The sequence below is a fragment of the Protopterus annectens genome, chromosome 8.part0, assembly GCF_019279795.1.
Source record: "Protopterus annectens isolate FY-2018-M chromosome 8.part0, PAN1.0, whole genome shotgun sequence".
NCBI lineage: Eukaryota > Metazoa > Chordata > Ceratodontiformes > Protopteridae > Protopterus > Protopterus annectens.
In genome coordinates this window covers 1,821,278,178-1,821,290,103 of record NC_056741.1, presented here as the reverse complement: position 1 = coordinate 1,821,290,103, position 11,926 = coordinate 1,821,278,178, and the positions used below count along the sequence as shown (strand labels likewise).

Below are 11,926 nucleotides of genomic sequence, written 5' to 3'. Positions count from 1 at the left end.
GTTAATTCAGTCAAGTAATACACTTTTAATGGATGCCAGCAATTGGGCAGCAATTCATTAAAAAAGTGTGATCAGTAGAGCAATCCAAACAGCAAAAGAACCCTTTATTTTCATCTGGTAAAAACTTCCACAGTGACATCTATAAAACATTAGCAGGTCAAGCACAGGCATGAAAGAATGGTTATGGTACTAAATTTTAACCACCATGTTTTAGTAGTCTGCCAAATCAAAATGTTAATTCAAGAGCATCAAGTAATACACTTAATGGATGCCAGCAATTCAGCAATACAAGCTGGAACCCCAACAATGATGCAAGTGATCAGGATACAAGTAAAGTACAGTTGTGTACCTACCCTAAATGTAGACGTTAGAGTGTATTCACTGTTGCAGTCATTACTCTTGGGTTATCCTGCTGGCAGGCTACCCGTAATCGGCCCGATTCCAAAGTCTAGGTCTGGCGTCGGTTGCTGTCACCTCTTCCCTGACGAAAGAAGCAGCCGACGCCATTTTCTTCAGTTTTTCTTGCCCCAGATATCAGGTGCCCCTAAATTGGAGGGCTGAAAGGAAATACCAATATAAATACATTCACAAAACTAACATGTCCTTCATCTACAAGCAAATACACCAAAAAGGTAGTACAGGAGAGAGGAGTGTAGATAAGTCCCACCAAGGAAAGGGGGATGGTAGGTGGGTAACCTGGACTGCAACAGTGAATACACTCGAACATCTACATTTATGGTAGGTACACAACTGTACTATGTTCATAGTGTTTCACTGTTGCAGTCATTACTCTTGGGTAGAATCCCAAAGCTGAGATAGGGTGGCAGGTCTAAACAGGGTTAGGAGAGGCAATGAGGCCCTGCAGAACTGCAGTGGCAAAGCCTGCTCTGGACTTAGAGTAAAGAGTTAAGTGGTAGTGCTTGGTGAAGGTGTGCACTGAACTCCAAGTTGCAGCCTCTAAGATATCTTTGGTTGGTACTCCTCTGAGGAAGGCTGCTGAAGTGGCTGCTGCTCTGGTGGAATGAGGCCTAATGTCCTTAGGCACTGATTTGCCATGTTGTAAATAACAGAAACGGATGCAATGGCCTATCCACTTAGAGATAGTCTGTTTTGAGATAGCCTTTCCCTGTGAACCTGCAGCATATGACACTAAAAGTTGCTCAGTCTTTCTGAAAACTTTAGTTCTGTCCCAGTAGAATCTTAGCTGTCTGTGTATGTCCAAAGAATGCAGTATTTTCTCACCCTTGTTCTGTGGATTAGGATTAAAGGTTGGCAAGTGAATGGTTTGTTTAAGGGCCACACTGGACACCACTTTAGGCATAAAAGTAGGGTTTGTCCTCAGGGAAACCCTATCTGGATGGAAAATGATGAAAGGTTCCACAGCCATGAGTGCTTGTAGCTCTGAAACTCGTCTTACAGAGGTTATTGCTAGGAGCAGAGCTGTTTTCCACAATAAGAATTTTATATCTGCTGTTGATGCTGGCTCGAAGGGAGGCAGTGTAAGTTTTTCCAAAACATAATTGAGGTCCCAGGCCGGAATTGGTGCGCTCCTTGGAGGCCTAATGTTTTTGGCTCCTCTGAGGTACTGCTTTAGTAAAGGATGAGAAAAGATTGGTGGTTCTGTACTGTAATGGGCTGAAATGGCAGAGGCATGAATCTTAATAGATGAGAAAGGCCTTAGCATCTCAGTTAGGTATTGTAAAATCTGAGGGATATTTGGTACACACGTGTCTATGCCTTGTTCTTGGTTCCAAGCAGAGAATCTATTCCATATTTCTGCATAAGATTTTCTGGTACTGGGCCTTCTGGCCTCCAAGATAACGTCCATAACAGCTTTTGTAACTGGAGTGCTCTGAATGGTTACTGTATCTGCCATGCTGCCAGTTTTAAGGTCCTGAGTTGGCTGTGCAGGATCTGACTGTTTTGTTGGGTCAGCAATTGAGAAGTTTGAGGCAATATCCATGCTGAACCTTGAGACAAGCTCTTCAGAATTGGGTACCAGTGCTGGCGTGGCCAGTCTGGTGCAATCAGTATCATGTTTGGCTTCTCTTGTCTGACCTTTAGGAGTACCCTGGGAAGGAGAGGCAAAGGGGGGAAAGCATATACTGTTAGATTTTTCCAGCTGAAGGATAAGGCGCCCACTTTCCATGCTTGCTTGTGATAAATCCTTGTGCAAAATCTTTGCAATTGGCAGTTGTGAGAGGAGGCAAATAGATCTATGTTTGGGCGTCCCCATTTCCTTCTTATCATGTTGAATACTTGTGGATCCAGTTTCCATTTGTGGGGATCCATGAGGTTTCTGCTTAGTTCGTCTGCCAGAGTATTTGTTTTTCCTGGCAGGAATTGTGTTTGCAGGTGAACTTGAAAAGCCAATGCCGTGTCCCATAAGGTCATTGCTTGTCTGCAGAGGGGGTAGGAATGTGTACCTCCCTGCTTGTTTACGTAACACATGACCGTAGTGTTGTCTGTCGTTATTAGTAGCTGTCCTGGATGAAGCAGGTCCTTGAAAGCTGTCAGGGCATTTTGAACAGCTAGCATCTCTTTTTGATTGATGTGAAGATGCATTTGGTTTGCAGGCCATGTGCCCTGAATACATTTTCCTGCCATATGGGCCCCCCAGGCATAGTTCATAGGTTGGTACTAGGCTATCAGCCCTAGGGCCTATACAAGCCTAGCCATAACAATTCCCTGGCTATTTCTTCCCACATTATTTACTTTCCTGGACCCCTGTCTAGCAGGGCGACTGACGTGATCCCTGGGATGAATTTCCTTTCTTCCATCCAATCGTCAAGGTTCCTCTTGAAGAGGTCCAAAGAGGCACTCTGCGTGGCACGTATGGACAATCTATTCCAGAGTCTGGGGAGTCTCTGGGTCAGGAACCTATCCCTCCAGCATGTTTTGTTTATTGTGATGACAAGGTTTAGATCCCTGGAGCGTGTAGCTCTGAGAGATTGGGATTTCTTTAAGTGTAGCATGTCCAACAGCTCTGGGTTTGACATGGCCTTGTATGTTAAGCAGAGATCGCCTCTGAGCAGACGATATGCGACAGAGTACAGCTGGAGTTTTTTAAGGCGGTCAGCGTAGGGCATCTGCTTTAGGCCTGTGATTCTTTTAGCGAGGTATTTCTGAGGCCTTTCCAGTTGTTGCAGATGTCTTGAGAGGTACATACCAAATGGGGCGTTGTATTCTATAATGGGTCTAATGAGGGATGAGTACAGTAGGACAATGACCTCCTTTTTTCTGGATGAAAATCCCTTCGTGATGAGGTGTGCCACATAGGAGGACTTCCTGACTGTTGTGGTGATGTGGTTATCGAAGGTGAGACCACTGTCCACCTGTGTCCCTAAGTCTCTTATCACACTTTCTGTGTTTAGTGTACTGCCACTTATATGGTAATTCATGGATACATGTTTTTTCCCAAAGGGGATAACAATACATTTCTTGGCACTGAGCTTGAGCCCATGGCTCTGGCACCAAGCATCTGTTTCTATAAAGCCCTTTTGTAGAGTATCCACATCATTTGGGGATTCAATAATGGCTCCCAGTTTGCAGTCATCTGCAAACTTTGTTAGCCAGAGTCCCTTAGTGTTGACCTGTACTTCAGAGAAGTAGATGCCAAACAAGAGCGGCCCCAGGACTGAATCCTGAGGTACTCCGCTTGTCACTTGTCTGGAGCTGGATTTAGAGTCGGCTACTTTTACAGTGTGGGTTCTATCAGTAAGCCATTTAGCAACCCAGTGGGTGACATAGGGATTAATGCCCAACTTAGTAAGTTTATCTATGATTCCAGAGTGGGGGATGGTGTCAAAGGCCTTGGCAAGGTCTAGATAGGCTGTGTGGACCACCTTACCCTTGTCCATGGCTCTGGAGACTGATTCAAAGAAGTCAATCAGGTTCAGGAGACAAGATCGGCCCTTCACAAACCCAAACTGGGTGGGGTCCAGTGTTTGAAGGTTGCCAATGTCTTTGTTTATAAGTTCCATGATAATACGCTCATGGCCTTGCAGATAAGGCTTGTCAGACTGATGGGACGGTAGTTTCCGGGATCCAAGGTGGATCCCCTTGTAGATTGGGATAACTGTAGCGCTGCCACTCAGTGGGCACGAAACCTGAGGTGAGGCTATGATTAAACATGACACTTAGGTGAGGTGCCAGTTCATATTGTAGTTCATGTAGTACACAGCCCGGGATGTCATCTGGTCCCATGGATGCTGTATTCTTGGCTTTAGAGAGTGCGTTTTGTACCTGTGTGGCCGTTATTACTGGAATTTGGCAATCTTCCAGTATTGAGATGGGCCATTTAGGGGTGAGGGGGGTGAAGTTGGCACTGAATCGATCTGCCAGGATATTGGCAATATCCTTCGGATCAGTATATTTAATGCCATTCTGTTTTAGCTCAGAGCAGATCTGAGCATTGCCATTTAGATTCTTGACATAGTTATAGAATGCTTTGTGGTTGTCTTTGGAATCTTTGGCAATTTTATTTTCGTAACTAGCTTTGGAGGATTTTATGAGGCATCTCAGTTTCTTAGTGAGGCTAGTAAGGGAGTTTTTTGCATCCTGGGATTTTCCTCTTTTCTGCAAAAGTTTCTTCCTTTTGTTGTAAAGTTTGTTTATGGCAGGAGACCACCAGATTGGCTTCCTTTTTTTGGATGAGAGCATTTTGGTTCTATTTGGGATGGCACGATTCATGCATGAGTGGATGTGCTCATACAGTGCCTTAGTGTAGGATTCAGCAGTTGAACTTTCAGGTCCCATCTGCATGAGTGTCATGAAGTTTGTCACTTCTGACTTGAGTAGCATGAAGTTGGCCTTGGAGAAGTTTTTTATGGTGGTTTGTTTACTGGGGGTTGGGGGTGGGATGTGGATGTTAAGGGTGATTAGCTTATGGTCAGACCTGACTAACGAGGGGGTGACCATAGGTATGGAGCATTGATTTCCCATGTTGGTAATGACCAGGTCTAGGATATTGGAGCCCCTGGTGGGACTATGGATTAGTTGATCCAGGGCGTTGGAATTTATGAATTCCAAGAACCGTTGCGCAAAGGTGTTGGGACATGAGTAGTTTTCCCAGTTAATGGCAGGGTAGTTAAAATCACCCAGTATTAGGGTGTTTGGTTCTATCTTAATATTTTCCAGTATGTTTAGAAAGGTGTAGTGAGAATCTTGGGGTATGGTGGGGGATCTGTAGCAAGCTACAATTTGGATTGCAGTCTTACCTAGTGTTAGTTGCACTTGGAGAATTTCAGACACATTGTGTTGGCCAACTAGCCTGGTGGTGTGAATATCCTTGGTGAATATTGACACTCCTCCACCTTCAGTGTTTCGGTCCTGGTTTGGTGGCCGAAAAGTGTGGTAAGAGTTGTAGCCTGGTATTGCAGGGGTGCTCTCTGGAGCCTTGAACCAGGTCTCAGTTACTGCACAGATATCGATGTTCTCCACTTTTAGGAGTGCCTCGAAAGAGTGCATTTTGAGGTTTAGACTTCTAGCATTGAGTAGCATTACCTTCAGATTTTGCATGCTTGTACCTGTTACGGTGGTGGTTTTGTCCTTTGAAGTTTGCCTAAAAAAGGCACTATAGGGGTGGCAAGAGCCTTAGCCAGTAACCTGAATCCCAGGGGCGACAGGTGCAGACCATTTCTGGCAAAGCATCGTGGTTTGTCAATCATGTCATCCTAGGCAGACAGATACTGGATCCCCTTTGAATGACACCATAAGCTTAGCCAATTGTTGAAGTCAATCATTTTATCCTTATATTGTGGTATCATTCTGGGCGAAGGCAGGATGCTACTCAGGGCTAGGGTCATACCTGCCTGGGCCACATGATCCGAGAGCTCTTCCATGTCTCTTTTCATGTAGTCCAGGGTGGTACGTCTCAAGTCATTCACTCCAACATGGACAATGACAGAGTCATATTTGTACTTGTTGTGGAGTGACTTGAGTGCATGCGTTATGTGGTGGATCCTGGCACCCGACAGGCAGCTGACTGTAATTTTCTCCTTATTCAACCTGGTGAGAGGGACATCAGTGTGCCGGACTATAGAGTCACCTATGACTAAAGTGTTAGGTACATTGTCTTGCCTTAGGGCTGTTGCTGGGTGGCACACTGGTGTTGTGAACTATGTGACACATTGGTTGTGATTGGTGTTTGTTTGCGTTTCAGCTTCAGAGGTCTTTGTTGCTTGGGCAGGTTACAGTTAAGGGCCTCTGCATATGTGGATTTAGTGTTGCTATATGTGGGTGTTGGTGGTGCGGGTTTAGAAGGGCTATGTGTTGCTTGAGGTGTAGTGTGGGTGTTAACCTTCTCCTCTTGACTGTTTAGCACAATCTTGGGTGGAGAGAGCTTTGCTTCCATTTTGGCTATGTAAGTGCATCTCTTACAGGTTGTAGTGTTGGGTGGTAGGAGGAGAGGGTTGTCAGTGTACATGAGACAATTGCTGCATTGCCCCAGTATGCCCAGATTCACCAGGTGGACAGGAGAAATCACTGGAAGCTGACCCTTGGACATGCCTGGTTTGGGGCTTTTTTTTTTTGTAAAGTATAGGAGCTGTTTCCTTAGCAAGGTACTTTGCAATTATAGGCTGTTTAGTGCCTAATATTAATTTCTCCTTGTTAACAAGGAGAGTTCAGTGTTTGTATGAGTTTAAGGCTTCCTAGTGCTTTCCAGCAGGTATTAGAGAAAGTGCTAGTCACAGGGATGCTTAAAGATAAGATTGAAAAGAATGCACTCTGCAGTGTGCACTAGAGAAGTTAGATGTGAAAGTAGGTAACTTGAGTTTTACCTGTTTAAAAAGTTAAGGTTTAGTGGAGAGTTACTATTTTTAAAACAGCAAGACGGATTGAAAGGGGTGGTCACTTTTGTATTTTGGTACTATGAAATACTGTAGGATGGCCAATAAATTTAAATAATTGAAGGGGTGGGATTTCAAAAATGATGATTTTGTGATTACTCACATAAGCCAGTGAAAGTCGAGGGAAATGAGATATATGGTCAGATTAACATAAGAGGCGGGCAACTAGAAAGACAGTGGTATTTAACAAGACAACTTAAATGGGTGGGAGGGCGGGAAAAAATTCTGCCTGACTCAGAACAGAGAGAGCTGTGGTCTCTTTTGAAGTTTTAATATGCTGTTAAAACAGAATGAAAGCAAAACACAAGGTAAAGAAAACAAACTACAGTATTCAAAATATAGAAAGGCAATACAGTAATACAAAAAATAACAGCAAACTAACCTTTCCTTCACAGCAAAGTGTAGCAGAGTCTGGATGAGCTTTTCTGGTAAAGCCTGATGCATCCATTGTCAGTGTCTGGCTGTGGGTAACCTGAATGGCAGACCCTGGTTGTGGTGAGAGGTTTTTGCCCACCATCGAAACTCCTGTTGCAGGCAGAGAATGAGTGCAATTACTGTCTCCAGGCTGTGGCAATGTTGAGTCCAAACACTTTTTAGATACCATTGTAGTTTCCTCATATGCAGTTTGGCATATGGAATTAGTAGAATGCAGGATGCCATGAAACCCAAGGCCTGCAGGATTTTCCTTGCAGATAAGTGTTTTTTTGTTGCCAATTTCTTGCAGTAAGTAGTCAGTTGCTTTTGTTTGTCTGGCTCGAGATAAGCCATCTGAGTAGTTGTGTTTATGCTTGCACCCAGGAATATTATCTCTTGAGGGCACTAGTTTTGATTTCTTTTCGTTTACTGTGTACCCTAGGCCACTTAGTAGTCTCTTTACAAATGCCAGATGCTTTAGAAGAATGTCTTTGTTCTCTGCTTGAATTAGGCAGTCGTCCAGGTAGGGATATATCTGAATTCCTTTTTGTCTGCAAAACACAATTACTGGTGCCAGGCATTTTGTGAAGACCCTGGGCACAGTAGATAAGCCAAAGGGCAGTGCAAAGAATTGGTAATGCATTGAGCCAGCTATGAATCTGAGGTATCTTCTGCAAGATTGTCCAATTGGGACATGCAGGTATGCCTCTTTTAGGTCTAAGGTTACGAGCCAAGCCTTGTTGCCCAGCATGGGCAGTAGCTGCTGTAGAGTCAACATCTTGAATTTTGGAACTTCCAGAAATGTATTTAGTATAGACAGGTCCAGTATTGGTCTCCAGGTTTGGTCCTTTCTGGGTACTAGAAAGCGTCTGGAGTAAAATCCTTGCCCCCGTTCTTGTTGCGGTACTTGCTGAATGACCCTCATATCCATGAGGGCTGTAATTTGTTTTTGTGCCTCTGCCCATTGATTGTGTGGCAGGTCTGGCATACCTTTCGACCTTGGTAGAGTGCGGAAATGGAACCTGTAGCCTTGGGACACTACGTTCAGGACCCATTTGTCTTGGGTAATCCTTTGCCAATTTGAATAAAAAAGTGCTAGTTTTCCCCCTAAGGGGCCTGCTAAAAGAGAAGTGCTTGGATTTGGTAGAGGAAAGTCACTGGGACTGTTTCCTGCATGGTTGTGATTTGTCTTCTCTGCTTTTGGAGGTAGTAGCACCCCATTGTTTAGGCCTGTATGAGCCTTGGGACTGACCTCTGCCACCGGGACGCCTGAATCTGCCTCTTTGTTGTCTGACACTGGAAAGGACCAATTTTTTGAAGGCCAGTTTCTGCTAAATCTGGGCGGTTGTACCTGTAAGAAATCCTTGACTGTCTGCATGGATTTTGCTTTATCCTCCATTTTTTTCAATACTACTTCTGCTTTAGTACCAAACAAAGTATCATGCTGTAATGATGCATCTAATAATTTTGCTTTAACATGATCAGGCAGACTTTGTTCCTTTAACCAAGCATGCCTTCTAATAATAGAACCTGAAACAGCAGCCCTGCAGGAGGCCTCCAGTGAATCATAACCACATTATAAAGTATGCTTTCCCACTTGTTCAGCTGCATGCAATAAATCCTGTAATTCCTTGTTTTCTGAACATGCAGTATTTGTCAACATTTCCTGTTTTAGCTGTGACATTAAATATTGCTGATATTTAAGCATACAAAACTGACAATTTAAGGCCCTTACAGCCAGGGTAGCAGAAGTGTAGACTCCCCCCCCCCCATCTGTCTAGAGCCCTGGAATCCCTATCAGAGGGGACAGGGTTTTTTGCAGTAGAAGCTTTAACCCCCTTGGGACCTTGAGATATAGTTTCTGGGTCAGCAGTGGAGTTTTTTATACAGGAATTTATGAGAATCTGGAACCCTGTAATATCTGTCTGGCTTAGCAGGTGCAGGGGGGTGACAGTCTGGGGACAGGCTGGACTCAGAATACATCGTCCACAATGTCTAGTACAGGTGGAATAGCAAGGGGTATGTGCTGAGGAAGAAGCAGAAAGTCTCCGAGTGTTTTCTTAGATTCAGAATAATCTTGGCTCTCCCAGTGGAAACGTTCCCTCATGGTATGTAAGGTTTCCCAAAAAGAATAATCCTTAGGAGGAGAGGCTGAAGGAATGGATTCTTCAGCATCAGAATCCTCATAGGGAAGCATGGAGTAATCTTGTTCAGAAGAGGAATCAGAAGAAATGGAAACCTGATCAGAAGAATCATACTCTGTCTCTTGCCTAGGCCTCTTATCAGGAGGGGGATAGGTACCCCTGATCAAAGTAATTAGGTCTTCGGCCATTTTGAGCATTTGTTTCTTGGGCATGGTGGTCTGAGTAGGAGAATGCTGTACTTGTTTCTTTGACTTTAATGCTGCTTGAGTCTTTGTCTTAGAAGCCGAGGATGGCTTAATGTATAGCTGTGTAGATCTGAAGACACCCTCAGAAGCAGATGCCTGCTCAGCGGCTCCGGACCCATCTGAGGGATTGATTTCAGAGGATCCAATACCTTGAGTATCCAGAGGCCCAGTCGGGTCCACGTGGGAGTCGGAAGCGGCCTGTGGCTCTGTGGTAGCGGGAGCCAGGGGCTGCGAAAGCGCCTCACTGAGAACCGGCGACTGGCCTAGAAGAGGCTTTGTCATCTGTTTTGGACCTCGGATGCCTATCCTTTTCCTTGTCCTTGCGTTTTTTTGTAAACTGCGGTAGTCGGCTGATCCGACGGCATTATATAGTTAAATCTTCAGCCAAAGTAATGGAAAGCAAAATCAAACCGAGGCTTGATAGTGCGTTGGTTAAATCTAGCACAAAACTGACAACTAGCAACTTTGTGATCAGGGCCTAGGCAAGGAATACAGTAAGAGTGGAAATCCCTATGAGGTATTTGTTTCCCACAAGAAATACAATTGTTAACTTTTTCTGACATCGGTCTGGAGCAAGAAAAAAGTTTCCCCAATGGGGTACTTCGCTTTAATGAAGACTTCGGATCTGAAATTCTGATTAGAAAATCTCAGGAGTCGGCCAACCGGCACTTGCAAACTGCTTTTGCTTCGGGCACCGCGCGGCAAGAAAAACTGAAGAAAATGGCGTCGGCTGCTTCTTTTATACTCCTGGCACACTGACGTCAGGGAAGAGGCGACAGCAACCGACACCGGACCTAGACTTTGGAATCAGGCCAACTACGGGTAGCCTGCCAGCAGGATAACCCAAGAGTAATGACTGCAACAGTGAAACACGATGAACATCTGCCCCAGCCCTTGAAGAGCCAGCAGAAAAGTGACTGGACTGAATGGTTAACAAACCAATCATGGAAAGGGGGTCAGAAAGAGAGGATAAGATTTTCTTCCTCTCTGGTGAAGAGAAGGTGTCTCGAGTGCACAAATTATTAGTTGAACATGCAAGAAGGCAAGATATTGTAGGAAAACAGTGAGGGTGCACAGCTGTCAAGAGTTAGTACCTGCATAAAACTGCTTATTTAAAAACACATGAACAAGTCAAAGGAGTTAGAGGGGAAATAAACTGACAGCTGCAGACAGTCCAAATGGGATGCAACTATTCTGCCTGCAAGTTGCCAAACCACTACTATCCCACTGGAAAGGAATAACACCACAACATGGTGACAGAGTAGTGTGCTCGTCTGGAGGGGGCAGTAGGACAACAGGAAACCAGACTGCTCAACTGTCAGAGCAAAAAATATATGGTCATTTTATGAAAAATGCTTCACTGTCTTGCACCATAAACTCTGTTGAACTTACCCAATGTCATGCACAAGGCAATCAGGATGGTCTGTTTTCTGTCACACTAAGTCACTTCTTCTTTTGGCTTTTCCCGATTAGGGGTCACCACAGCGGATCACCTGTCCGCTCATGATTGGCAGTGGAGTTTTAGTGTCGAGTTGCCAGCCCGGCGCCCAACCTTCCACAGAAGGCACTGTCACACTAAGTCACTGCATTTCTTTTTTTTTTTAATTAATGAAAATATGACACAATTACCTTATCTTGCTAATCCTTCATACTTAGGTTTAGATATCACCACAAACTGTGGCATAAAGTAAAAACATAAAGAGGGCATGCTTGCTCTCTCAATTATTTTACGACAATAATAAGGATGCTTACCCTAAGTCGAGCCATATCTGTCTGCATTCAGTGTCTGGTTCAAGGCCAGCCTCTTTGTTCCCACCAAAATATGTAACATACAGTCTTTCCAGAGGAATGCAAAACTCCTTCGTCAGCAGATCAAGGGCCAGTTTACAAGCAAGAGACTGCAAAAATATAAATAAATACATAATTATTAAAAAAAAAAAAAAAAAAAAAAACACTAAAGCGAGTGAACTGAATGAGTAGAAACGCAGATAGTAAGGATAATCACACTCCGATCTAATCAATTGAACTCCAGTCTCTCAAAGAACTCAAGAGGAAGACTTCAGTCCAAGTACAAAAAGAAGAATGCCTACCTTGTGAGGATTACCTTTACAAAGGACACCATCAAGATATCACAAAACAGTATATAAATTCTCCCACAGAGAAGAGGATATCATACACGTACCACAAGGTACCTGTTATTCCACGTATAGTAAGTTAACATGCAAAAAAGTTATGTTCACAAAAGTTATCACAAAATGCCAAAAAAAAGCTG

At 44.1% G+C, this 11,926-nt stretch overlaps 1 protein-coding gene across 1 annotated transcript in view; it reads right to left on the bottom strand.

The window, feature by feature from the left end:
- LOC122808569 (alanine--tRNA ligase, cytoplasmic-like) overlaps positions 1-11,926 on the bottom strand; it is a 190,747-nt gene that overhangs the window by 26,266 nt on the left and 152,555 nt on the right. The window contains exon 4 of the mRNA XM_044079525.1: positions 11,407-11,552. Coding sequence (XP_043935460.1) covers positions 11,407-11,552 — 146 coding nt within the window. The remainder of the gene's footprint in view (positions 1-11,406; positions 11,553-11,926) is intronic.